The sequence below is a fragment of the Balaenoptera physalus genome (genome assembly GCF_965194825.1).
Source record: "Balaenoptera physalus genome assembly, chromosome: 16".
Classification (NCBI taxonomy): domain Eukaryota; kingdom Metazoa; phylum Chordata; class Mammalia; order Artiodactyla; family Balaenopteridae; genus Balaenoptera; species Balaenoptera physalus.
In genome coordinates, this window is record NC_138898.1 from 4518023 (window position 1) to 4545630 (window position 27608).

Below are 27608 nucleotides of genomic sequence, written 5' to 3' on the forward strand. Positions count from 1 at the left end.
ATGCCGTTCTTGTTTCCCTGTCTTTTGACCACCATTGTTTCTGATGAACCGTTTCCAGGCATTGCTCACCTCCATGTAAGGCATCATTTTTCTCTGTCTGCTTTCAATCTTTATCTTTGGCTTTCAGTCACTTGATTCTGATGTGTCTGGGTGTGGTTTTGTTTGAGTTTATCCTGTTTGGAGTTCTTGAAGCCTCTTGAACCTGTAAAATTTATGTCTTTTGACATATTTGGGAAGGTTTAGCCATTATTCTTTCAAAAAAAATTTTTTTTTTGTTTGGATTCTGGTGGAAACAGTGAATGTTTGGGCCATTCAAAACAAATAAGTTCTGGATATCTACTGTAAAACACAGGGCCTACGATTAACAATACTGTATTGTATACTTTAAAAAGTATACTTTAAAAAATTGCTTAGAGGGTAGATCTTATGTTAAGGGCTCTTAACCACAAAAGGAGAAGAAAAACGAAGGGGCGGGAGGAAACTTTCAGAGGTGATGGATAAGGTTATCGCATCAATAGTGATTTGATAGTGATGATGGTGTCCTGCGCTCCAAACACAATTATCTATAATTTGTAATGTAAATCATTTATTATAATTTATAATTATAAATCTATAATTTACTGCATTAGCTATCTGTAAGTTTTCTATGTCAGTCATATCTCCATAAAGTAGTTAAAAAAAATTTTTTTTTCTGCCCTCATCTCTTCCTGTTCCTCTTTTAGGAATTTCAATGACTTGTTAGATCTTACAATACTGACTAACAAATCCTGAGGCCCTCATTTTTAAAAATCCTTTCTTCCAGTTCTTCAGATTAGATCATTCCCATTGATCTGTCTTCAAGTGTACTGACTCTTTCCTCTGTCATCTTCATTCTGCTATTAGCCTATTCAGTGAAATGTTTATATCTTATACTTTGCTTCTCAGTTCTAAAATTTTTATTTCTTTTTAAGTAAACTTTTTCTTTAATAAAATTTTACATTTACAGGAGGTTGCAAAGATAATAGTGTTTCCAAATACCCCTCACCCTGTTTTCCCTAATGTTAACCTCTTTCATTGCCATGAACTATGGTATGTTTGTCACAACTAAGATAACATCGTGGGTACATTATTATTAGCTAAACTCCAGACTGTATTTGGATTTCACCAGTTTTTACACATATGTCTTTTCTTTTTTTTTTTTTGGTTCCAAAATTCAATCCAGGATACCACATCACATTTAGTGATCCTTTGTTATAGTTTGTCTCTCTTTGCCAAAACTTCTGTTTTTTCCATTCATTTTAAGACCGTACGGCTTTACCTCATGGAGGATAATTAGAACAGCTGCTTCTAAGTCCTCGTCTGATAATTCCAACATCTGGGTCATCTCGGGGTTGTCATCTTTTGATTGCCTTTTCCCTAGAGATTTGGTCAGAGTTTTCCTGGTTCTTGGTGTGCTGAGTAATGCTGGATTTTTATCCTGGACATCTTGTTTGTTTGTGTTATGTGAGAAGACTGGATCCTGTTAAAAACGCCCTGGAGAATGTGGGTTTCCTTCTCCTTTTTCCATTTCCTCCTCCCCCTTCCCTCCCCCATCCTCCTGGTTCTGTTTTAGCAGCTGGGTTCACGCTGCAAGCTCTGTCTACCTTCTGTGGGCACTGGCTCCTGTCCATTCAGCTGCCAGGCTCCGGTGGCGCTGGTTTCAAATGCCCACGTGCGTCCCACTCAGAGGTCAGCATGGACATGAGTGGTGGTGTCTCAGGTCTCAGCTCTGCTGACCTCCGCAAGCCCCTGGCCCTGGGACCGGGGCCTGTGCAGCTCTGCTCCCACAGGCACCCCATCCCCCCAGCCATGGGCTCAGCAGGACTCAGCTGGAGGCTCAGGGAACCCTCTGCCCGGCTCTGGATTTCCCTCCCTCTGGGCAGCTCTCTGCTTTCCAGGTCTCCACCCTGCAACTCCAGCTGCCTGGGCCCTTCCCAGATCCTCAGCTCTGTCCCCCCTGTCGCTCAGGAGGCTCCCTGGGCTCTGATTGGGTTCCTCTGGGCTGTGGTGCAGCCAAAAGGCCTCTGGGCCATCAGCTGGGGCAACTGGGCAGGCAGCTCATCGCATTTGCTTCCTTTCTCTCTGGGATAACCCTCTCACGCTGCCTGTTTTCTAGTGTCCGAAAAGCATTGCATTCTATGTGTTTGGTTTTCTCACTTGCTTAAGGCAGGAGGGTAACTCCAGTTCCTCCCCTCCAACCTGGCTGGAAATGGAGGTCAGACCCAGCCCTTGGGGGGTGTTAAACACTGGCTTTTTGCTTCTTTCCCGGCAGAACACCCCCTCCCCCGACCCCAGAACCACATCACCATGACCGTCACCTGCTGGGCAGCCCGGAGCTCCTCTCTCGCACACCCACCCGTAAGACTGCGGCTTTCTGGTGGAATTCCTGCCACCCCAAGGCTCCAGCAACTTTCTACTGTTGTCACTCTCCAGTTTCTTCAAATTGCTGTCTTTCCCATTTGTTAAGAGTTTAGACTTGCCCGCCATGGGTCTTTCATGACCACTGACACCGTTTTGACCCTCTCAAGGTGGCTGTTAGACCGTGTTCTTTTTAACTGATGGAGGGACTTAAGTGCAGCTGATTAGGGCACTGGGGCCAGGTCACGTGACCGGGAAATGGCAGGGGCGGTGCCGGCAGGGCCATAAAACCTGTCCCACTCGTGCCCTGTGGAGGAACAGGAACGTGGCGTCCACGACCGCAAAGGTGGCCATCAGCTTTTAGGGCCAGACACCTGGGAACCGTAGCCCCTAGGATGCTGGCTCTCACCGGCCCTCCTTAAACCTGGCCTCCACAGCAACTTGGTTGATCCCAGCCAGCACTGGGTGTTGACGTGGGTTCCCTTCCGCGCATTGGAGGCGGGTGGCAGGCCTCTGATGACCTGCAGCCAGAGGGCTCTCTTGAAGGTGTCAATTCAACCTGCCTCTCACCTGCACAAAACACCGCCATGGCTCCCCTTGCTCTTCGAATAAAAACTCCACTCCCGCCCGCGGCCCGCGAGACTGTACCTGCCCATCACACCCACCCCCCTGCCCTCGTCCCCACACCCCTCTCCCCCTTCCATCCTCGCTGGCCTCCTTCCCGCTCCTCCAGCTTGTCACGGCCTTTCCCACCCCAGGGCCTTTGCACACGTGGTTCCCTCTGCCTGAAATGATTTCTTCCATCTTCTGCATCATTTAATACTCACTCATCCTTGCAATCTCAGCTCAGATAGCACTTCCCCAACTAGCCCTCTCCCCAGGGCCCCCTCTTAGAGCTGGGCCGTCCCCTCTGCTATAACTGTCGTCTGTGGGCTGTTTATTTATAGCCCATTTCCTTGCCAGAGCCGGGGAGGAAATGGGGCTGCCTTGTCTTCCATCCACAGGAGGAAACGGCGCCTTCCTCGGGGGGGCCCAGCAGGCTGGCGGGACTGTGCTTTGCCAGGCCCTTGCAACCCTGGCTGACAACTTGCCTACACACACACAAAAGAGCCCTTGACAGGCGAGAGAGGCATGGAGGGCCCTTGCCCTGCACTCGGCACCTTCTCCAGATGGTTCCCAGGACAGCTGGCAGGAGGGAGTGCAGGGCGTTTTCGTTCTGTGCTGTCTTCTTGGCTCGGGCGCAGAGGATGGCAGCTCCCACGTGTAATGGGGTCCCTCTGCCGTGACGACTCACTCCTCGTGCAAGGCGGCCGGGCCACCTCCTGTTGTCATAACACCAGGAAACCTTGATTTCGGAGACCTGCTGTACCTCCACCTGGAGCACCGCTTCCCTCCCCACCTTCAGACGGGGAAACCGAGGCTTGGGGGCCGGTGAGGGCCCGGGACAGGCTGGCCGTGTCCACTGTCCTCCTGTGCTGAGCGCCCGCCTTGGGCATCTTCACAGCAGCCTCCGGGTGGTGGGAGCATGGAGACCCGAGCCTGATGCCCGCTGGCCTCTTAGGCCTTAAATGATGCTCAGGTGTGCGGGGCAGGTGGGAGCCGTGTGCGCCGGCGCAAGTGCAATTCCAGGGCCGAGTGAGGCCCGGATGGAGGAAGGGCGCACAGAGGGCAGAGGGCAGAGGGTGGGTGCTGCCTGGTGAAGACCCCAGACTCCTCAGTGGCAGGATCCTTTGTCACCCTTTCCTCCGGCTTCGGGGACTGAGGGGCCCCAGGTGAACACAAGGGTCATTCAGCCCATCTTAGCAGGGAGCCCTGGCAGCCAGGCGGGAGGGAAGCTGCCCCACGCCCCTGGCTGGTTTGGTTCTCAGCATCGTGTCTCCTTTCCCTCCACCCTCAGGAATGTGTCTCTGGTCAGAAACGTGGAAGCATCCGGCAAACACACGGTGTGTTACACAGACGCGGCGACACGGGGCCAGCTGGTCCAAAGGCTCAGCCTCGCCAGGAGCGAGCCAGGGTAGGTGTCCCCTCTGCGCGCCGGGCGGGGGCGGGGGCGGGGGCGGCAGTGTGCGGGCTTTTCCTTGTTTAGGCAGCACTTTCCCAGGCGCATGGTGTCCCTAGGACACAGGTAACCGGCTAACCGGCTCCAGCTCTCAAGCCACAAAACAGGCAGGGTTGGGGTTTGAACCCAGTTCTGCCGGCCCAGAGCCCGTGAGCAGCACACTCAGATCACAGGAGGCCGGAGGGTCCAGGGCCATTTGACAGATGGGGAAACCGAGGCCCAGAGCCTGGGGCCGCACACAGAGCTCCCGGGGCATTTGGCCAGTGACGGGCCCCGTGAACTGGCTGCTTCTGTCTGGCCAGCCTCGGCCTTGAGCATCTGTGGACTCGCCTCCTTCTTCCACGGACCGGTGCACACAGGCCTGATGACTGCCTACCGCGCCCTGCGCTATGGGGAGGGCTGCCAGAGGTCAGAGGGCTCTGGACGGAAGGCGGAAGTCATGCAGAGAGAGAGAGAGCCCGGCCCCCCTGGGCTTGAATCTCCCGCCTGCCCGACACACACACACACACACACACACACACACACACACACACACACACACACACACACACACACACACACACACACACACACACACACACACACACACACACACACACACACACACACACACACACACACACACACACACACGCTTCCGTGCCCCGAGGTGGGAATAAGATAATTTGCCCTGCACGAGGCAAACTGCTTACGGAATGCTAGTCTATTAGTCGCTAATGACACCTCCATGGTTGGTACAAGAAAGCGAGTGTTTGAGGTGGGCTTGAGGGCCGCTTCTGGCCTGCGAGCCACCTACAGTTCGGGTCCCCTGGATGCCGGGGGCAGCCCACCTCCAGCTTCTCACAGGCCAGCTCTGGCTCCTCAGCCAGAAGCTGGGCCCCCCCAGGGCTGCAGGCTGGAAAGGACCGCACGAGAGGAGTGCCTGTCTCAGGGGTGCATACAGGTGGCGCTTAATAAAGACTGCTGGCCGAGGAAGCGCCTTCAGGCCATCCCCAGGCTGGACCAAACACGCTCGTGGACGCCACAGAAACTCAGCCGACCCATTAGAAGAAAGGGACAGTCAGGCATTGCAAAGGAGGCCACGGTCACGGACTTGGGGAGACTTTCTAAGCTGACTTGGGGGGGGGGGTCTGAGCCCCGCGGAGTTTCTCACGCAGCCAATAGGAACCCACGGTTTCAGATCGAGGGCCCTCATGTTTGAACTACGCTAAGTGCAGGTGACTGTAAAGCGGGCCTCTGGATTTTTGTCTCTTTGTTTTCCTGACTGAAGAATGCTCCCTGAACTCACCCCCAAAGCTCTCAGGACCACGGAGAGGACCGAAGCGAAAACAGCCCACCAGCTGGAAGTTGATGAGAACCCGTCCCGCCCTCACATCCCTGCCCCCGGCCTCAGATGGCGCTGCTGGGGCAGACAGGGGGTCGGGCAGGAGGGCACGAGGCAGCCCCCCGCCCCTGGGCCCTACCCGTGGGCCTGAGCAAGGCCCCTCGAGCCTGCCTGGCTCGGGCGCAGGGCTGAGCAAGCCGCTCGCAGGTTGACACTGCCTCTCATGTGCGTGGTGCCTGGTACTTTTCCAAGGGCTTTTAAACGCATTATCTTGCTGGAGGCTCATTTGAGGCGAGGCCTCGAAGCCAACTGGAGAACAGCTAATTTACTGAATCCCGAACAGAGAGGAAGCAGAAGGCGGTGAGTGTTTTTGCTGAATCTCAAACCAAAACAACCTTTTGTTAAAGAACAAACAAATAAACAAAACTGCTGAACATCAATTCGCCAGGGAACAGTCTGAACAGAGGTTCTGGGCAGAGCATCATGCAGCAAGTTCCAACTCAACCAACGTGGATTGGGGGAAGGGGCTGGTGGGGTCGCGGATGTGCTCCTGGGGGCCCCGAGAGCTCTGAGGGGTGCGTCAGTGTGCACCAGGGGACAAGGCTGAGCCTTCCAGCGAGACCACAACTACCGGCCCACCGGGAGGTACTGCCAGGGGCCGGCTGGGGAAGGGGCCTCCGGGTGGGGGGCCCCTGAACAAGGCAGGAAAAAGGGGTGCATTTTGGGTGCAGGGCCAGGCTGCGCCCGAGTGGAGGCTGCATTGCCTATGGGGAGAGCTGGGGAGAGCGTCAGAGGTTTCGCTCCCCTGAACGTCCATCTCGGGCCCATCCGAGGCAAGTTCTCTGACGTGGTCACCTTGGGTGACACTGGGTCTTCCCGAGCCTGCAGACGTCCCCAGGGCCTGATGTTGTCTCTCCTGCACAGCCCACTCCCACGGGTCCTGGGACGTGGACCGCCTGGCCTTCTTCTGCAATGCCACAGTCCGGATGCAGCAGCTGAGGCCAGCGGAGGCCCTCACAGCCAGCCCGGCGGCCGAGTGGCGGGGTGTCCGGGAGTGGCGGCCAGGCTGTGACCAGAGCCGGGGCTGCGGCCAGGACATGCAGCTGGTCATCTTTAACGACAAAGTCAGCCCCTGGAGCCTGGGCTTCCTGGCGGGATACGGGTAAGGCTCCCCCAGCTCTAAGAACCTGGCTCATGCCTTGGGCTCTTCAGAACCTTCTGGTCCCTTCTCACTCCTGCTCCCCAGAACTGCCCCAGGAGGGGGGGGCACAAGCCCCTGTTCCCTTGGCCTCAGAAACATACCAAGACGGTGGTTTACTGTCACACAAGCCACTAGCAGAAAGGGACATTCCCACCGTCCTGTCCCTCATTCCTGTCTGCTGGGTAACGTGTGTCTGCTCCACGGGTGCCCATCACCCCGCCCTCCAACCTCAGGCGGGGGCTGGAACCCCAGACCCACTCACAGGAGGCCTCGGGGGCCTATCCAGCCGGGCTGAGTCGGGGGCTGTGACTGCTCTCCTGGGACAGTGGCGCTGACGGCCGCCCCCCACCCAGCCTCATCGGGCTCTACGTGTCGGTGGTGATGGTCGCGGCCAAGTTCATCCACGAGCACTTCCTCGGTATCGCCCGGTCCATCATGTACGACCAGCCGCCCGACGTGCGCCGCGTGCTCGGGCTCTGCGCTGCCGTCTTCCTGGTCCGCGAGCTGGGCGAGCTGCAGCTGGAGCAGGAGCTGTCGGCCAGCCTCATCTTCCTGTACCGCTCGCCCGAGACCGTGATCAAGTGGGCGCACCGGCGCCCGCCGGCCCGCAAACCACCCTGTTGCCAGGGCTCCAGAGGGGCCGTGGGAAGCAGCCGTCACGTCCTCAGGCCCTTTGGCCTCGGAGAAGCAGGGTCTTTGCCTCAGCCCTGGGTCCCCCTGATGCCAAGCCCTTGCAGCTGCTCCCCAGCTGAGTCCCCGGGCCTGAGGCCGCCTTTGTGCCCGCACAAGGGAGACTCAGTTCCTCCCCTGCTCCCTGACCCTGCATCCTGCAGCCTCTGCGGGGTGGGGGGGGGGAATGGGGGGGGAAAGGACAGTGCCAGCTGCCTGGAGAAGGCGCTGGACCACCTCGGTGACCTCTGGCTCCTCCAGGGCTTCTCAGGGGGAAGCTGGAGCGAGCTGCCTACTTCAAGGCCATTAAGCACGCTAATGACCCGTGAAGGCTCCTGGCCCCTCCGGCCCCTGCGCCTCCCTGAGCTCACAGCGCGGCCCACCGAGCGCCTTGTGACCACTATTATTGCGACTTAACACGTGGGCCACGGTTTTCCCAGATGGGGCTGGGGCCTTGGAGCCGCCGCTTGCCTTTCCCAGGCCCAGTCAGGGCTGTGCCCACAGCAGGCAGTTATTAAATACATGCTTGGGACCAAACCCAGAAAGAGTCACCTTGATTGTCAGGGCACAGCCTGGGGACCAGTGTCCTGCAGCCACGTTCTCGCCCTCCCGTCCCCAGCAGAGGAGGCGTGGGCAGCCGCCTCCATGCCGGGTGGGGCCCGAGTCCCCGATCTCCTCCGCTGGGCCCAGGTCGGGGGTCTCCCTGAAACCTGGCCAGACCGGGCCCTTCAGCACCTAGGAACATGCCCGGGGGGGGACCTTCACTTGAACCCGTACAACACTTGCCTCGTGATGTGCTCGGGGGGTCAGGACAGCCTTCCCTGCAGACTGCAGGTCGTGGGAAAGCCCTAAGAGCCCAAGGAGGCTGCACTCCGAACCCTCAGATCCAAGATGGCCCAGGCTGTGCAGGCCTGGACCCCAGGGCCCCAGGGTGCTTGCTCATCTGTAAAAACGAGGTTGACAAGCTGCATCTCAAAGCCAGATGCTGGTTTGGGAGAAGGTGGTGGCATCCCGGAGCCTCAGGCCCATGGGCAGGCGTCAGGGTTGCTTTCTAAAACGGGCTGGAGAGAGAGTGAGACGGAGGCAAAGATGTGATGTGGTTCAGCCATATTTAATTCCACCCCCAGTGAATTCTAAGGGGCCAGAGTAGAGCTTCCTCTTGCTCCATAAAATTGGGTCCCGAAGTTAGTCACCTCCATCCTTTCAAAGGGGAGGGCTGCCTGGAGGCAGCGGCAGCCCTGGCTGGAGCACGGGCCTGGGCTCTCTGTAATGTGGGTGCCACGCGCAGGGCCACGGCACCCACCGTGGATGTTGAGCAGGGGCAGGCGGCCCAAGGGCCACGCAGCCCAGAGCGCCAGGGCCGCGCATGCACCCTGGGGCCCGGGGTCGTGCGGAGGCCCCAGCAGGGAGCACGGTCTGCAGAAGCTGGCGGCGAATCAAACAGAAACAAGCCCAGTGCTGCCCGCTCGTCCCTCCCCGGGGCCCCGCCAAACCCTGAGCTGTCTCCTAAGACTTACAAGAAGGAGCCCTTTCCGTCACCACGACAACTAAAAACAAAACAAACCGAAGCTCATCTTAAGGTATAATCTTCCAATTGCTTACAATTAATCAGTGCAAAGTGAGGTAAAGAGCCCAGCGTCGCCGGGCGGGGCAGCCGCGTCACACGAGCCTGCGCTTCTTGGTGTCCCTCTCCGCGTCCCCCTCCTGGGCGTCCACCTCACAGCCTAGCGGGGACACCAGGTTCAGCAGAGGGTCCTCAGAGGCCCGGCCGAAGAGTGCCAGCAGGAGGGCCACACCGAAGCCCGTGGCCCGCTCACCCTGTGGGCAAGGGCAGTGGAAAACACGTGCGGCCGAGCCAGAGCCGCTCGGCAAACCCGCCGCCGGGGTGTGGGTGGGGACCCCTGGCTCCTGGACCAGGGCGTCTGCCCCCCACATGCCCCACGGCCCCCCTCCCTGTCCCGCTACACTCCGGGCCGGTGGGCGACGGGCTGGTCACACGGCCCTGGGCTCCCTGCCCCCAGCCCATCTCCCTGGGGTGGGAAAGGGCGAGACCGAGGGCCCTGGGCCTCCTGCCGAGGACGGGTCGGCTGGGAAGGGCTTCACGCAGCAGCCACGCTGTTCCCAGGGACGAGGAGGCCAGAGGTCAGGGGGACCACAGCTGGCCGTGTGACCCTCACACACAATGTTTCCGATGAGCTCAGCCTGCAGCTCTGGAGCCAGAGAGGGTGGGGGCAGCCAGCCTGGCGGGGAGGGGCCGGGGAGGGGAGCAGAGCGGCCGGCCGGCCAAGCGAATCCTAACGGGGGGGAGGCAGGGGCACCCCTGGGGCCCGGACTCACGGCGTGCACGGGCGCGGCGATGTCCAGGTGGACCCAGACCCCGGGCCAGTCGAAGCCAATGTGCGAGGCGATGAAAAGGCCGGCGCAGGAGCTGGGGCTGTTGTCCCGGTCCTGCGGGAGGAGGATGGCCGCGACCCTTCGGCACCCAGCGGCGGGGACGCTGAGGAGGGGCTCGCCCAGAGCGCCCTCGGGGCTGCGTCCAGCTGGGTCCTCGCTGGGCGCCCCGCACCCGCTCCACCCCACCGTGCTCAGCGACCACGTGGGGAGCAGCAGAGAGTGACCCCGAGGGCCGTGCCCGTGGGCTACGGGGTCTGCCTTCAGGCCGGGCAAGGGGGCGCCAGCGATAGAGCTGATGGGGGCGACGGAGGCAGGGCCCGGAGTGGGGAGGACACCCTGGTGCCCGCCGAGCGGACATGCCGGCAGCGAGACCGGTGAGCGGCGTGCCCCCACTTTGGACGATTTCTCCCCTCCCCCGACCAGAGCCCAGATCTGGGGCCTCGTGGGGGGACCCTGATCCGCCCTGCCGCTGTTTCTTGGGGTCGCTCTGACCCCGCTCCACCCTGCTCCACACCTACCGCCACTGAGTTCTTCATGTCGGCCACGGCCGAGGTGAACTCGCTGAAGTGCAGCTCCGGGCAGTAGACGAGCGGGTGCACCAGGTCCCCGCACTGCCGCCCGGCCTTCATGCAGGCCGCCTCCCACTCGGCACTGTTGGTGAGCACTGCCGCGTGGTACTTGCCCGTGGCGATGCCCTGGGGACGCGGGGAGAGATGGAGAGAGCCGGGGGTGGGGGGAGCGGAGGGTATCCAGGTCGGGGTGGCGGGGAACACCCAGGACAGAAGAGGGGCCGACAGAAAGCAAAGCAGCAAGACAGCGAGAGAAGCCTGAGCACGACCACCTGGGGGACGGTCCCTGTCCTGCCCTGACGTTCCCGCTGTGGTCCTCGGGCCCCACGCACCTGCACCCCCATGGAGCCCCGTGGGCCAGCTCCGACCCGTTACGAAGATGAAGGGACAGCAGACCCCGCCCCTCTCAGAGTCAAGGTGGCCTCCGGCTCCACGGGGGATGCTGCGGAGGGCCCCACCTGAGCTCCGGTCAGCGTGGCGATGTCCAGGATGATGTCGGCGCCCAGGTCCTTGCACGCGTAGGACACGCCATCTGCCAGCACCAGCCTGCCCTCGGCATCCGTGTTGTTGATTTCCACAGTCCTAGGGTGCAGCCAAGACCCCACTTAAGAGCCCCTCCTCCCTGTCCCCGACAGAAACGCAGTGCCAGCGTCACGAGCAAGGGGGTCTGGAGTGACACCCCCTCCTGCTCCCGTGCCTCAGTTTCCTCATCTGTAGGATGGGAGAACAGGGTCGCCTGGGTAAAGGAGGGGAGGCGCGCCTCTCGGGGTCACCCTGGGGACGGGCACCCGTGGGAGGGCTGGGCGGGCGAGCAGACTCTGCTATTCCGAATCCGGGGCCCCCTGCTCCTCCAGATGCTGCCTGCTGTGACTTTCGAGCGTTTCCTTCTGCAGCTGAGAAGGAGCAGCCCAAGGGCTGATCTCAGGGAGGAGATGCAGGCAGGGCCCCCCAGCTGGGGGTCTGGGGGTGCAGGCTTCAGACACCCGAAGGACAGTACGCCTAAAGGTCGGAAAGGGCTTGTCCCCCTAAGGCAGGGTGGGTCCCGAGCCCCTGCGTGGCGCCCGACACCTCGCGCAGTGACACGGCCCTGCTCGCGGCCACCCTGGGGCCAAGCGGCTGCTGCCCAGGGGCTCCTGACACAGGGCGTCCTCCCCACAGCGTCTGGTCCCGGCCGGGGTGAGCTGGGCGCGGCCAGGGCTGCCAGCAGGGCCCTGGGAAGGGCCACGAGTTCCAACAACAGAGACAACGTGAGGGGGGCAGGCACTGTGAGGTGGGCGGGCGGGGTCGGCCTTACTTTCCTGAGTACAGCAGGTGGATGTCGTCCGGCCTCGTGGCGCTGGGTCCCACCGAGTTCTCAGCCAAGCAGAACACGGCATGGAGAGTGTCTTTGAAACCCTGCAGGGACAAGGGCAGAGGCTCCAGGTACAGGCTGGGGGTGCCGGCGGCGGGAGGGGAGGATGGGCCGGAACTCTCCTCTGACACACCAGGACAGCGACAGACAGACAGACAGGAGTCCAGGGAGCAGCGAGCACAGCCGCCGGCACTCCCCGTGGTCCTGGCGGCGGGCTCTAGGCCAGGGGTCTGCCACCAAAGTCCGTGCAATGCAGCTTTGAGCCCGGAAGCGGGACTGAGCTGCCGGGTTTGAGCCCCAGCCCGGCCGCTCCCCAGGGGCCTCGCTCAGCCTCAGTCTCCCGCCCACACAGGGTGGCCAGCGGTCAAGGTCCCTCACCACACAAACCCGCAGATCTGCGAGCTTCCGAGGCTGGCCTTTTGTCTCTGGTGTTTCCTTGTGCCTGCGCTCAGGTTGTATGTGCCGTCCCTGCCCGGTGGAGTGCACGGGGACACAATGACCCCCAGCCCCATGCCCCACCACGGAAGCCCTTGCGTGGACTCGCCTCCTCGCTCCCATTCTCACCACCCTCACCTCTGATTTCAGCATCTGTTGATCATTCTCACCTGAAACAATTACTACGCTGCTGTTTGCCAAACGGTGGTTTTCTATTTCTATCACTTCTACAGCAAGCAACTGGGATTCTGCTGTGAATAAATGACTTACGCCTACCAGTATGATGTGTGGATACTTATTCTGTGGGTTACGATCTGTCACCATCGTTATGCATTCTGAGGCTCATATTGAGGCACGCTCCTTTTCTTAAACAACCAGTTACAAGCGGAGCCTCCAGGCTTTGGCCCCTGTGGGGTGGGGACCCTCAGCACCCCACGGCAGCACCCCTGGCGGTGGAGGGTCCAGAGGAGTCCCGAGACCACTCACGGCCGCCAGCTGATGAGTCAGTGTTAACTGCCAAGCAGCTCCCTGCACACAGGACGGGTCCACCTGCTGGGGCGCCTCCCAGCCGCCCTGTCTAAACGCCGGGACAGACCCTCCGCGGGCAGTCACCCGGGCCCCGCAGCAAAGACTCCGGGCAGCGCGGCCACGTGAGCTCTCCAGACACTCCCCCACGAGCTGACAACAAGCAGCGGCTGGGCCTTTCCCCTCGCATCCCTGTCGAGCTCATCCACCAAGGGGCCGGGCCCGGCTCAGCCCGCAGGGCCCCAGGCGGGCAGGTGAGCTGGGTGCTGCCCCCAGGCCGGGCCTGTGTGTGCCGAGCAGGGCGAGGGGACGAGGGCGAAGACCCCCTCCCCATCCCACACCTGGCTCCACAGAGGGGGGGTCACGCGCTGCTCCTGGGGGGCGGGTGCCGTGACCTGCAGCTCTGCCGCAGTGACCCCAGGGAGGCGCCCCGGCACCGTCGGGATGCCCCGGCCCGCAGGCCGAGCCCTCCTTCCTCCCGGACTTTCTGCTCCCCTCTCGGGGGTGCCTGGGCAGAAACTATCTGCCAAAATCTTTTCACTGAAGTTCACCCCTGGGAGCCACGCTGCTCAGGTGGCCCCTGTGGGGAAGGAAGGCTTGTGTCTGGTGACACGAAGGGCTGGGCTTCTCAGAAGCGCCCGAGGGAGCCACGCTGAGAGGTAAGTGCCCCTGGACGGCCGGTGTGCGCCCACCCCCCTTTGCTGGATAACCACCCTCTGCAGCTCCAGACGCTGGGGAGCAGCCACTGCTGCTGGCCCCTCAACAGGGCTCCCCTGGCTCAGGAACCTGGCTCCAATCGTTGGGTCCACGAGGCCTGGCGTGCCCTGGGTGGGGAGTGCGGGCCCTCCGGCTGCCCTGGACGTCTGTGCTCAAAGTGGCCACCCAGGCTACTCCAGGGCCGACCCCGGGCCCCTTCCGCCAAACAGCAGCCCGGCCCTCCCCAGACCCCGACCCTGAGCACCGGACCCCGAGTGTGAGCGGGCAGGCCGGGCGGGCAGCCTGTTCCACGGCGCCCTTCCCGTTTCGGTCCGGACGGGCGAGGCTCTCAGAACTCAGCGGGGACCCGAGAAGCCAGACGCGCAGGCGAAGGTGACACGCTCGGGTGGAGGAGCCCCAGGGGCCCAGTGCTGGGGTGCAGAGGAAAAGGGGCCAGGGGGCTGCAGAGGCTCAGGAAGGACGGGGGGAGGCTCTGGGGAGAAGGGTCGCGAGGGGAGGGCAGGGCCGCACCCACCTGCTTGACGGCGGCTCGGAAGGCCCCCAGCACGGCCGCGGCGCCTCCGCAGTCCCTCTTCATCCCCGGCATGGTGGTCTGCGGGTGGCACAGAGGGGCGAGAGAGAGGTGGGCGGATGCTGATACCAGGGCCCCCGCCCCAGCCCGTACACCAGGGCCCCGGAGGTGCAGGACCTGGCGCCCACAGAACCCAGGAAACGCCACTGGTCGCCTGGGGTCCCCTAGAGGCAACGGGAAGCAAGGGCCAAAGATGCCGGGGTGCCTCTGGCTCGAGCAGAGCTTTGGGAGTTACTGAAGGGAACTGTGCGAGGGGGGAAGGGGAGACGTCCAGAGCTGGCGGATTTGCCGTGGGCTGGCTCCTGGCTAGGCCATGACCAAGGCCCCCTACCTTGACCGCCCCGTCCGGGTTAATGGGAGCTCTTCCCAAATGTCACCGGTCACTGTGACATCACCAATCCCACCCCCACCCTGAGGATACCTGCTACCCGCCCCAGTTCGCGTCTCCGGGGTGACGGGTCTAATGGGAGGATCACTGGAGCCAGAGGCGCCCTCCGGCCACAGAGGTAACACGATTTTCTATAAGCTAGCTGAGAGCAGCTGCGCGTTTTTACATTCTATAGGTTCCCAACACTAACTGATAGGTTCGTATTTTAAATTAACAACAGGTCATCGGATGTAAGGATTTGGGATTGAAAGGTACCGAGTGACTTTTCTGAACCCTTATTGGATTATGTGAGCCTCGAGTTTTAATGGAAAGTATTTTTAGATATAAACGGAGCTGCTTTTACAATTAAGTTGAGTGAAAATGACTCAGCTAGCACTATTGAAAATAAGCCATCTATTTTGACCTAATCTGCGAGAAACCACAGGATTGTTCAAATGGAAAAACAGGGCCTCAGACCTAGAATCAAACCCCTTGCAAAGTGGCCACACAGAAAATGGCTCGAGATGGTCACTGAAACCCCGTGATCCCCTGTCATGGGCAGAACAAATGTCCCACCAAAAACGCAGCTCAACTGACTGTGTCAGCTTCTCGGACCCCACCTGTCGTTCCTGTTTTTATTAAGAGAAACGATTTCCATGGTAACGCCTTGGTCACTGGTAAGCTGACACTTGCACCAATGGGGCAGGGGTAGTGATGGCTGGAGCCGTGGCCCGGGGCCCCACGGGACCTGGCGGTCACTGGATTCACTTCCAGGCCTTCCGGGAAGTAAGGCACTGCCCATTTCACTCGAGTCTCCTTGCTGAGGCAGTAAATGATTAACTTTTCAAAATCTCAGCCGTTGAGTACAGCCGTTCCCAACACCGTCTGTGATGAGATGGAAGGTGCCGGGAAGGCCCTGCTCTCTCTCCCCGACGCCCGGCAGTCGGTCACGGTGGGTCGGCTGGAGCCCAAGTGGGAGCGGGCCCTGAGTCTTTCCTGAGCTCAGCAAGCCTCTGTTCTTGCAAACACCATTGTACTTGGAGGAACCACTGACAGATGCTGGGGACCCAGACTCAGGTATCTGCAGACATTTTCTCAAAAACTATCAAAGTGAGCCTCTCTCCTCCAGGAGGGCAGCCGGCATTGCTTGGTGCCAGTGGTAAAATCTGAGCTGTCAAGCAAAAGTCAGAATTTTGGAAAACTTGTATCTGCCTCCATGATGGCTTCCTAACACTCACCTTTTTTACATGAGATAGATGGTGATATTAACGAATGTGGTTTTTAAAAATATGACATAGTGAAATGTGTCAAAATCTGGAGGTTCCACATAACTCTGTGAACAATATTTTCCAAATGACCCATCTCATGTGTGATATGACAAAAGCATACATTCAAAGTTCAAGACAGACCTGTAGATTTCAACGTAGCAGAACACCAAAGCTCACAGGCACGGTTTCAGATTCCACATCATAACTAACCTTCCAGAAGCTCCCACCTGTCGAGTTTTGGCATAATAGCAAAGAAGAATGTCCTGAGTTACCTGAAGAGGGAACGAAAATGCTTCTCCCCTTTCTAACTACAGAAAGACTGAGGCCAGACTGTCTTTTTATATTTCAGCTGAGACAGATCACAATAGACTGAACGCAGAAGATGCGATCACAGCTGTCTTCTATTAAGGCACACATTAAAGAGCTGCAAAATGTAAAACATTGCCGCTCCTCTCAGTAATTTTTTTTCGTTTTGGAAAATACAGTTCTTTTCATAAAGCTGTATTATTTACAATGGTATGCAATGGGGTCATATTGTTATTTTTCAATGAATTAATAAATATCTTTAAAATTTCCCAGTTTTAATTTCTAGTAGGGTAAATACCAGCAGACATCGCCCTTATAAACAAAATCTCTTTGGAATCAATACTTGTTAAGACTGGAAGGGGTCCTGAGTCTAACACACTTGAGACCTGTTAACTCATGCTGATCCTGATTTGCCTTGAAAATCTCTGAAAACCGGGATTGTTCCTGCAAAACTGGGAGAGGGTGCCACCAGCAAAATGACTGATTCCCAGGAAGCCCTGCTTCTCACTCCCGCCCTCCAACAAGCCAACATCCAAATGAGCCTGAAATTCTGCCCCCCTAGAACTCAGGGCAAGAGCCCCTGTCAAGGGTGTGGGCGGGGGACCAGCACCAGGTGCAGCTGGAGGGGCACATCATCTGCAGAGAATTTAAAACGGTAATAAACCGACTAAAAGTCAGTCTGCCTGTCGTCATCAGTGGAAAAAGATTCCTCCTGTTGTTGGCTGAAGCGAGTCCTAATCACATAAATAAAAGCTTCAAATCCACCTATGTTAACTCCTACAGCATTAACTCCAGCAACACTATCCTACACGGATACTAATCACTGCCAGGGGCGCAGACTCCGCGAGGTGCCCTGGTTCTGAGTCGGGCGGGCTCGGGAGGCGGCCGGTCAGTGTGCACGGCGCCTGTGATGGTGAGTTCCTGCCTTCGGATGGTGCGCTCGGAGTGAACCCCAGGGAGCAGCGAGCCTCCTTGCTGCCCACAGTCTCGGGGAACCACTGGAGTCGTGGTGTTTAAAACGTTTTTACTCCACAGACGTCTGAAAGCTGCTGGAGTTGATCTCAAAGGACCAGAGACATGGACGCTATACCAATTTTGGGAGCTTCTTGGGAAATGGGATTCTTAGCAGTCACTGCCAAGGGACCCTACTGTTGGAGACTTCCCCTGAGTATTTGTGTATCAGTTGCTTCATGTGATAGAAACTCTTCAAAATTAAAATTAACTGTGTTGTTTTGGATCAACTATGAGTGAACACAGACTGACCGATCTGGTACCTCTGTCTAGTGAACATAAAGATGTGAAGATGACCAATGTTGATAAAGTCATTGACAAATCCGCAGAAGCTAAGGCCTGACAGCAGAGTCTGATGCTGGCGTACATCACCATGAGAGAACGACATGGAGGTATCAGTTTTTTTCTATCAAAAATGACATTAACGCTATTTTCTTTTTTTTGGCTGTACCTCACAACATGTGGAACTTCCCTGAATAGGGATCAAACCCACGTCCCCTGAAGTGGAAGGTGGAGTCTTAACCACTGGACCACCAGGGAAGCCCACATTAATGCTGTTTAAAAGTGTTAACGGATGACTGTTTTATTTGTACTATAACATTCATTTTTAATTTTTTATTGGCATGATAATATATATGGAATTCGATAAAAGGGAATTCACTATCGGGGAATTCACTACTGCTGTCTGGTTTTTTTAAACATTTATTATTTGTTTCATTTCCCGATTAGTCCTGAAAATAATTTTGTTGTTTAGAAGAGGAGGGATGTTAAAAAAAAAAGATCATCCACTCTAGGTACCAAATACAGAAGTGCAAAAAGTAGCAGCACAAGCCCTCCCCTAAATAGCAGCTGACCCTGGGGTGTGACGTCAGAGGAGCGGCAGCGGGTGGTGGGGCCGGCGGCCAACCAGAGGAAGGAGGCGCGTCCACAGGGGCAGCTGCCGCTTAGCTCCAGCACGATGCCCCCAGGTGCGAACGCAGGACCAGCGCTGCCAGGTCCTCTGAGTTTACAAAAGGTAAGAGACCCAGTCCCGTGAGAATTCTTCCTGTTTTTAAATGCTGGTACCTAATTCAGGTTTTAAAACACCATCTGGGCCAAGAGGACGCGTCTGAGAGCCACGCGGGCTGCCAGTCGTCAATGTCTTCCCTGCGCGAGCTTAGCTTGCGCTCAGCCGTCTAAAGCTCCCTCCCTGGGACGGCTGACTCCGCTCTTCCAGGTCTCCTTCCCAGTTTCCCCCTAGAGCCCAGCCCAGGCCTGGAGCACCTGCACGTGGGGTGAGCAGATGAAGACACCTCTCCTCCTCCTCCTGGTGCAGGGCAGGCCCCCGGGCGTGAGGAGGGGCCACCCTTAAGAGAGACTCTGGGACTTGCAGCCTCCCAGCAACGCTCCCAGGCGCCTGGCTTCCGGGCCCAAACTCCCCTCCCTTGAACCAGGGCGTCTGCTTTCCGAAGGTCTCGTGAGGACCACCACTAAGCATCCTCCTGGGGGACCTCAGACGGTCGTGGAGACGGTGGGCGTCTCCCCAGACCCCTTCCTTCTTCTTCTCCAGATTTTCTGTTTCCTGCCTCCTGTCTGAAGTGTGGGCGTGAAATCGTCTGCCTCTCGGGGGACTGGGCCCCACGGCCTCTGCCCTGGACGCCCCGACTCCGAGGCCCAGGAACCTTGCTCCTTCCTCCGACGCCTGAGAAGGGGCCCTCCCGCCCGGCCCCGCCCGAGCCCCAGCCCCGCACCTCACCTTCCCCTTCATGCTGAGACCCCCGGTGTCGTAGACGATGCCCTTGCCCACCCACGCGATGGTCTGGGTGGCTCCGTCTGGGGTGTGGCTGAGGACGGCTAGGGCTGGGGGGTGGAGGGCAGCCTTGCCCACACCGTAGATCCCTAGGGAAAGCACAGGACACGTCAGTGAGGCGCGGGCTGGACCCAGCGGAGGACTCCCGGAAGCCCCCCAGCAACACTGCTCTCCCCCCGAAGCAGCCACTGGCCTGTGGACGTTCCTCCCGGAGAGCTCCCTGCCCCCTCCCGCCCCCTCCCGCCCCCTGGCCGGTGTGGGATCGGGGAAGGCAAATGAGTTCACTGCCCTGGGACTGCAAATGAATTCTACACAAAGTATTGGGAGGCAAAAAAACCCGCTGAGAGAAGAAATATTGTATCATTCCCAGAAAGACGTGAACAGGATTGCAGAATGAAACGATTTCTGGATAATTCTTCAAGGCCGCTCCAGCCCCTGCTCGCCCTCCCTTCCCTGACCTCTGTGTACTCAGGATGGACCTCCCTTTCCGACCTCGCTCCCACCACTGCCTCACTGTTGGTTTCTATGCCCCACCTTCTCAAGAAAACTGTGGCTTGCTGTGGGCACAACCCATGCCTCAAGGTCCCCCAGTAATCGAACTGAACAATCGTAGCAACCAGGACAACAGGCAGTAATAGCTGCCTGACAAACTCCTACTCATCCTGCAAGACCCGCTGCAAACGTCACCTCCTCTGTGAAGCTTTCTGACTGAACTCCCTCTCCCTCCACTAACACGTGCCCACAGATTCCGCCCCTGGGCATTCATGATCGTGTGGATCCCCTCCCCGAAGTGTGGGCAGGACTGCGTGTCTCGGTTCCTCTGGGTGTGGCAGAGATGACAAGACCACTTCCAAGATTAGGTGACAAAAGAAGACCTTGCCTCTATCTTGCTTGCTCTTTCTCGTCTCTTGCTTGGAGACCTTGCTCTGAAGAGAAGTAGTTGCCACGTTGTGAGCTGCTCAAGGACAGGCCCACAAGACAAGGAACAGCCAGTGGGGCCCAGAGGCCTGCTGGCAGGGCCGTGAGTGAGCCCTGCTGGGAGCACGTGGCCAGCCCCAGTGGGGCCTTCAGATGACCGCAGCCTCGAGAGACGCTGGGCCGGACCCAGCTAAGCCACGCCCGATTCCCCACCCACAGGACTGCAAGGCAACGGACACGTGTTGCTTTCAGCTGCTACCTTCTGGGGTAATTGGCTTTGCAGCCTCAGGTAACAACGACAGTGACCTTCCCAGCCAGACAGAAAGCTCCTGTCCTAGTCGTCACCGCATCTCAGTGCCTGGGAGTTAGGGAAGGACGGGCCTGGCAATCAGGAAAGGCCCTCTGAGGAGGTGGCCAAGACGTGCAGGGTAAGGTGGCCCTATCGTGAGACTACCTCGGGGGAAAGCATCCCAGACAGAAAGGGCCGCAAGTGCAGGCCTTGATGTGGACGTGAACTTGTGTATTCGAGGAACAGAACGGCCCTGCTGGGTTAGCCAGGGAGCCAGGACGGCAGCATGTGGGAGGCTGCAGAGCGAGTGGGCGGGGGAGGCCTTGGATCCTGAGGCTTCCAGGATCTGAATCAGAATCTGAATCGCTGCCTCCTCTCTCCCCCACAGATGGTCTGCTTCCCAGGGTCTGGCCTCGGGGCTGGACGCGGGCTGGGTTCCTTCAGGGCGAAGCTTAGGGTGAAGCTTGGGACGACACACCGTGCAGCCTGGTGCCCCCCTGCCACCCAGGTACCCCCGGCTGCTCCTGAGGCCACGATCTGCGAGGACCAGCCCCAACCCACCTCCAAACCCTCTCGTCTTCAGCTCCTCGTCCCGGATAATGGTTGGGACGATCCCCAGTTCTTTTCCAACTTTCTTAATCTCCTGGATGTGTTCATGGAAAAAACAACAACACACAAACACGTGAAGACGGCTTAAATCAGGGCGAGGCCAGGGCCTGGGCCAGGGGTGAGCAGATGCTTTACGGTGGGAGAGGGATGGGCCGAGATGCCGTGGCTTTGACTCTTGGCTCCGAGCATGATTGAACCCAGGAGAGGCGGCTCACCCTCCAAACTCTGCGATTTCCTGCAGCTCATGGCTGGAGTCCTGCTGAGGGGCCTTGGGGAGGAAGCTCTGTCCTCCCTCCACCCTCAGCTGAGGCCTGGGGGCCCCTCGGCTCTGGATGGACGGCAGGACTCTGTCCGCAGCAGCCCGCGGCTTCCCCAGACGAGGTGCAGAGACTGTGGACCATCCCCCTGCAGCCCTGCGTTTCCTGACTCTCCCTGAGGTCTACCGACACCATCCCAGTCCCGGCAGGACCCCAGGGCTACGAACCTCGAGGAAGGTGTCTGTGTCCATCTCGTTGCAGGGCGTGTCCACGATGCGGGCTGCCAGCCGCACGCCTTCTGTGGCGCTTGTTAAACACTAGGAGAAACAAAAGGCCGTCACTGGGGCCCTGGGACCAGGTGGAAGGCATCCCTCCTCATCCAATGGCCAGGGGCCCAGAGGTGTCAGAGGCACACGTCACCCGGGGGAGGTTGCAGGGCTCCTGCCAGGGGAGCGAGGGCAGGTGGAAGGGAAGCAGAAGTTTGCCCGTGACCCCCCAGCCGTCTACAGAAAGTCCAACGCAGCTCCAGACTCACAGAGGAACCCTTCAAGTCTGGCATCCTGCGTGGCCTACATGGGGCCCACCTTGCTTTCTAAACCTCATCTCCTGCTACGTACGCCCCTCATCCAGGTGGCAGGTGGCCCTCCTGCCTGGCTCTGAACACACACTATGTCTGGCCTCAGGAGGAGGTACTGCCCTCTGTTATGGACTGAATGTCCTGAAGCCCTGACCCTCAATGGGATGGTATTAGAAGATGATCAGGTTTCAATGAGGTCAGGAGGGTGGGGCCCCATGATGGGATGACTGCCCCTAAGAAGAGGACACAGCAGGCTTCCCTGGTGGCGCAGTGGTTAAGAATCCGCCTGCCAATGCAGCGGACATGGGTTCAAGCCCTGGTCCGGGAAGATCCCACGTGCCACGGAGCAACTAAGCCCATGAGCCACAACTACTGAGCCTGCGCGTCTGGAGCCCGCGAGGCACAACTACTGAAGCCCGCGCGCCTAGAGCCTGTGCTCCGCAACAAGAGAAGCCACCGCAACGAGAAGCCCGCGCACCGCAACCAAGAGCGGCCCCCACTCGCCGCAACTAAAGAAAGCCCGCACGCAGCAATGAAGACCCAATGCAGCCAAAAATAAATAAATAAAATAAATAAATTTATGAGAAAAAAAAGAAGAGGACACAGCAAGAAGGTGGTGGTCTGAAAGCCGGGAAGAGATCCCCTCACAGGACCCACCGTGATCCTGGACGTCCTAAACGTGTGCTGTTCAAGCCCCCCGTCTGTGGGCTGTTGTCATGGTGGCCTGAGCAGACCAAACGACTCCCCTTCTCTTGCCAAGATCCCAGCTATGCTTTGAGGTACTTCTCAGAGGCCACAGCCTCCAGGAGCTTCTCTGGATACTCCCAATGGAGAAGAGGTCCCTGGGCCCGCTGAGGAGGCGTTTTTCTCACGTGGGCCCCATGTGAGTGTCACAGACCCCCACCCTTCTTCCTGGTCGTCTGATGTGACACTGCTCTGGCCACAGGGCCAGGAGGGAAGGACACAGACAGACCGGCCTTGTGCACCGACCCAGCGCCCAAAGGGGAGCAGGAGGCTGACACCGCCCACCACGGGAGGCCCTGCAGACGGGGCACGTGCACACGCAGAGGTCTCGCTCATCCCCAAGCCGGCTGTCCCCTCTCCCCTCGCAGCTTCCGCCAAGAACTTCTGCCCACCCGCGTCAGCCCTGACGCTCGGCTTTGCCTCCTGCCCCACCTGGCCCTCCAGCACCCACCTCCAGGGCCTGGCTGCCTTTCCCAGTGCAGGGAAGAGGCAACATCAAGAGAGAGGCGCAGCGTGGGTTTGGCGGGGGTGAGGATGGCATCCCGTTTCTCGCCGCCTCTTCCAGCCCCGCGGGGGCGGGGAGGGCAGGCTCTGGGTCCACAACGCCAGCCCAGCCACCTTCCAGGCTGTCCCGAGGTAATTAAACCCTGGCGCCTCAGAGGCAGAGACTTGACAGCTCAGATGCGAGATGTGCCGTGTAGCCCGCGCTGCCTGGCAGCGGGCTCTCCCCCAGGAGGGTGAGGGTCTCTGTCTGTGGGGGGTTGCACAGACCTGTGGCCGCTGTCGGGCAGGCGCGTCAGTGCCGGCCTCACGGACCTTGTGAGCGCAGCGGAGGCTCAGGTGCGAGGGCGCACCTTTGGGGTAGGAGCCTGCACCCACTGTGCCTCAGTTTCCTCATCACGAAAGCAGGACCATCCGTTCACTCACTCATTCATTCCATCCACGTCACGTGAGCACCTACTGCGCGCCAGGCCCCACACTAGACTCTGAATTCAAAGATGCCCAAGGGACTCAAGTCCAGCAGAGAATCACAACAGATCGTTCCTCCAGATGCCACAGAGAAGGAGGGTAGGAGAGGCCACAGAGATGGGGTCTAGGCGGCCCCCGTGGTGAGGCAAAGGCCAGCCGGGGTGTCAGAGCCTCAAGCGCTCACGATCCAAGACAGAAGAGAAAGAGGGCTGACGGACGGCGGCCGCGGTTTAAGCCTGGCTCTACCCCCTGCTGGCGTGGCCCCGGTAAGTCACTTCATATCTCTGAGGCTCAGTGTGCCCCACTCTAAAGTGGGGAGAGTAACAGAACCCATCTCACTGGGCGGTTGTGAGAATTAGTGTGCGCGCACACGTGTGCTCGGAGCAGCGCCTGACACCTGACAAGCACTCGCAAAGCGCCGGCCCCTGCCTGGTTGTGAGGCAGTGGGAAGCGGAACCGGAGGGGGGCGTCTGGAGGCAGCGAGGCCAGTTAGGAGGCTGCCGCCGTGGTCCCAGAGAACAGTGGGGTGCAGGTGGGCAAAGTAGGATGGGTGGGATGTAGGGGCCAGGGAGACCCTTCATCACATACAAGGCCGGTGCGGGGATTATTATGCACAGGACCAGGACCCTGCCCTCCCAGCGTTGGGCTGGGAGACTCCGATTCCAGCGCAGGGCACAGAGGCTAAACTCAGATGCGTCATGTCCGGTGCGGACGGCTCTCGGCTGGCAGAGGGCCTGGCAGTGTGGGAGAGGCCGGGCTAGCCAGGATGGCCAGGCCTCCCCGAGGAAGGGATGTGGGCAGAAGCCGGACTGAGACCAGGCAGAACCAGAGCCGGAAGGGCCCTGGAGAGGGGCCCTGAGCAGGACCGGGCTTGGCGAGGCCAAGGGACAGCAGGAAGCCAGTCCCTGTGGCTGAGGGCAGGAGGAGAGGGGCTCGGAGTGGGCAGAGGATGCTCAGGCCTCCAGCCCCAGCCCAGAACTCAGAAGGAACTCCCTGGAGCGGGAGGGAAGGAGTGATCATTGGTGTCCAACTGCAGGGGCACTGAAACCACCCAGAGAGGAGGGAGTGAGGCCGAATGCCCCCATGGTTGGGGGGGGGGCGGCGCACAAAGGGAATGCGGAGAGGGCAGGGCAGGCGGGAAGGGTACGGGGAGGAGAGAAGGCTCAGGCTCCTGGCTGGGCGGGTGCCCTTCAAAGAGGGATGACCAGTGGTCAAGTCAGGCAGATGTGGTCCTTGGAAAACAATGTCAGGAAGGGGGTGGGCGATCTCCATGCTGGTGGGCTGAGGGGGGAAAGGGAGTTAAGACAGGCAAAGCAAGCGGACCACGGGAGGTGAAGGGAAGAAAAAAGAGGCGCCGTCTCAGGAGGGCAGAGATGAGGCACATTGTCTCCTCCTAAGGGACAGAATCCAGGTGGAGGGGGTGCAGTTACAGACCTGGGGGCACACAGCGGGTGAGGGGGTGCTCAAGGGGCCTGAGACAGAGTGACGGGTGAGGGAGGGGAGGGGAGGGGAAAGGACCACCTGAGTCTGGCAGTTGGAGTGGGGGCTGCAGGTGGGGAGGATGGGACCACAGCACCACTGGGCTGGGGGGGTCGCCACGGGAGGGAAACTGGCATTCGGCCCACACAAGGACTTCTAGGTTGGAAATCACTTCCAGCCTCGCCGTGCCTCAAAAGGATGAAACGAAGGAGGATCGAATGAAATAACACATGTAAAAGCGCACCATAAAGGGTAACGCGATATATACACGGGCAGGATTATTAGTATCGAAACATGAAAGCGCCTGGCACGGGGTAGGTGCTCGATAAACACTGGCTGAACAGAACCGAACCCTGAGAACAAGACCACCCTCGGGGGAGGGAGCCCGCTGCCTGGCTTTGGACAGGCCCCGGGGGTCTTTCTCGGGAATTCCAGCAGCCCTGTCCTGTCCTCCCAGGGAGTGGGAAAGAGAGCTCTGCCCAAGCTGGGGGGCGGCGGGGAGTGCGGCGCGGGGACCCGGTCTGAGCTTCCAGACACCCACTTGCAAAGTGGACACTTCCACTGGCCCGTTGTCTTGTCCCACCAGGAAAAACTCCACCGTGACGGTCTTCTTCTCCGGGCGCCGTGATGCCCCCGAGCGCTGGGTGAAGAGCGGGAAAGCGCGGGCCAGGGCACAGGCCGAGGCGAAGGCGTCCGACCGCTCACAGACCATCTGCAGCACAGAGAGTGGAGCTGTGGTGAGGGGGAGCGAGGCGGGGTTGGGGGTGGGGGGATGGGACCCAGGGCCCAACCCATGGGAGCCGCCATCAGGAAGCGCTAGGGCCCCAGAGCTGGGTCAGAGGCCACTGTGGAAACAATCTGGACGGAGATGCCCCAGCAAAGCCATCATCCCAGGGGCCTTCCCCGGAATCACTGTCCCACGATGTGAGAAAGAAAATGTCAGCCACCAGATGGGGTCAACTGCCTCCCGAGACAGGAAGGCAGGACGTGCAGCGATGCACAGCGGACACAGGCTCAGGAAGCCTGGGTCTGAGTCTCAGATCTGCCACCCAAACTCATCTGCGGTAGACCGTTCCGTCTCGGGGCCCTCGGTATCCCCGGCGGCGGTAAGGCCAGGGTTGCACTGCGCGGTCGCGGCGGCATCGTCCGCCTCGGGGATACCGTGGGCCGGAGTGCTCTGCGGTCCGGAGGGCTGAGCCACAGGCCCCGGCCAGCAGCCAGCACGCAGCGACCCGAAGCTCAGGGGCCCGTGCGGGGCCAGCCCCTCAGAAGCACTCACCAGAATGCACCGATGGGTTCCCGGCGGCAGGCAGGTCCGCACGAGCCGCGTGACGAAATGCGCGGCCGAGGGGCTATTGTGCCGGCTCACCCTGGAGGGCAGGGCGGCCACGGTGGCATAGTTCAGGTAGAGGGGACAGCTGTCCGTGGGGCTGGGGTTGAGCGTGCTTAGGGCAGCCTGCCAGAGCTGCATCACAAGGGGAGACACAAGACAGACACCAGCCTTTACAGGGCCGCCGGCCAGGAGCCCTGCGCGCACACGCCTGCCTCACTTGCTAAAAGGGCACTTTTGCAGCCTCCCCGCGGCACCCAGGGTCCCTAATTAAGAAGTGTCACATCTCACTAGATAAGCGCTGTGTGCGTTGGCTGGCGCGCGTCCACCCTCGTGGGATTAAACAGTGGGGACTTAAACGGCCAGGCTGGAGGCTGCTCTGCTACAAACGCTGGAAACCTGCACTGGGGTGGGACGCAGCCAGGTGCCCCTGGAGGGGGGCGGGCGGCACCACCACAAGGGTTCTGGAAGGCGGTGTCAGGGCCGCGCAGGCTGCCGGGCCCGGCCCCTCAAGGGCACTTCCTTCGCGCCTGGTCGAAGGGCAGGCCAGCTCTGCCCACGAGCCTGCGGCCCGGGTGGGTGCGGGGCGCGCGCGCGGCCTCCGGGCGGGGCTGTTGGACGGGAGCCCGCTCCTCTGGTTCCTGGGAGGCGGGCGGCCCCGGGCCTCGCCGGCCGGCCTGGCCTGCTGGGCGCGCCCGGGCCGTTGGGCCGTTGGGCCGGCGGGCTGGGGGGCGCCGGGCGGTCGAGGCGGGGCCTCCGCGGCCTCCCCGCCGGCCCGGCCCCGCCCGGCCTCCGCTCGCCGGCAGGGCGGCGCATGGCGGCCGGCGCGGCCCGCTCACCTCCTCGGTGACCCGGGGCAGCAGCTTCCCGCGGACGTGGCTCCAGGGCACGCGGTGCAGGTGGTGCAGCTGCCCGAGCAGCAGCAGCGGCCGGCTCTGCGGGTCCGCGTCCCCGGCGCTCGCCTGGAACTGCAGCCCCACGTTCGCCATCTTCGCCGGCCCGCGCCCCCGGCCCCGGCCACCGCGCCTGCCGCGCTTGGGCTCCCGCTCCGGCCGGGCCTCGGCGCCGCCCCGGCCCTGCCCGGCCGCCGGCCCCGCCTCCCCCGCCGCTCCGGGCCGCTCGCGAGACGTGCAGGGCCCGCCCGGGGCGCGAGGGGGCGCCGGGCCGGCGGGGCGGGTTGAGGGGGGGGTGGGGGCTGGCCCGGGGCGGACGGCCCGGGGCGGCCCGGACCTGCAGGCCCCGGCCCAGGGCGAGCCCCGAACTCCGCCAGGCCCCGCACCGCAGGCAGTAGGCCCAGGCCCGGCCCCACCAGGCCCCATTCCCGGCAGGCCTCTAACCGCGGCAGGCCTCTAACCGCGGCAGGCCCTGACCCTGGGGCAGGTCCCGAAGTGGGTCCTTGCGCGCAACTGAGGAAACACAGCTCTCCGGACGGCCGTTCCGGGAAGGGGCCCCCCCCAGCCCCAGCAGGCTGCCAGCGGACCCTAGTGCACCTGAGCTCCAGCAG

General features: G+C 60.3%; 1 protein-coding gene and 1 long non-coding RNA gene across 8 annotated transcripts; one reads left to right on the top strand and one right to left on the bottom strand.

Moving 5' to 3' along the window:
- The first annotated feature begins 5779 nt into the window (after window positions 1–5779).
- On the top strand, window positions 5780–7048 carry LOC309645141. Its single transcript, XR_014254767.1, has 2 exons — window positions 5780–6119; window positions 6684–7048. It is a non-coding gene; the product is annotated as an uncharacterized lncRNA (long non-coding RNA).
- A 771-nt stretch (window positions 7049–7819) lies between these two features.
- On the bottom strand, window positions 7820–27208 carry NPEPL1 (aminopeptidase like 1). Of its 7 annotated transcripts, none has more exons than XR_014254765.1 (13): window positions 26944–27208; window positions 26054–26239; window positions 25316–25486; window positions 21233–21322; window positions 20701–20782; window positions 18879–19021; window positions 14135–14212; window positions 11887–11987; window positions 11051–11174; window positions 10542–10718; window positions 9967–10102; window positions 9232–9353; window positions 7820–8690 (listed from the first exon to the last, which is right to left on the bottom strand). XR_014254765.1 is itself a non-coding variant. In XM_082429796.1 (13 exons), the coding sequence occupies exons 1-12, from the start codon at window positions 27091–27093 to the stop codon at window positions 9234–9236; spliced, it is 1533 nt and encodes a 510-aa protein (XP_082285922.1). In that variant the 5' UTR covers window positions 27094–27206; the 3' UTR covers window positions 8310–8690; window positions 9232–9233. The 7 variants fall into 7 exon arrangements, 5 of the variants coding, with proteins under 5 accessions (XP_082285922.1, XP_082285923.1, XP_082285921.1 ...); XR_014254766.1 differs by having other exon boundaries at window positions 8310–8690; window positions 9232–9447; window positions 9967–10077; window positions 26944–27204; XM_082429796.1 differs by having other exon boundaries at window positions 8310–8690; window positions 9967–10077; window positions 26944–27206.
- Between the last annotated feature and the right edge of the window lie 400 nt (window positions 27209–27608).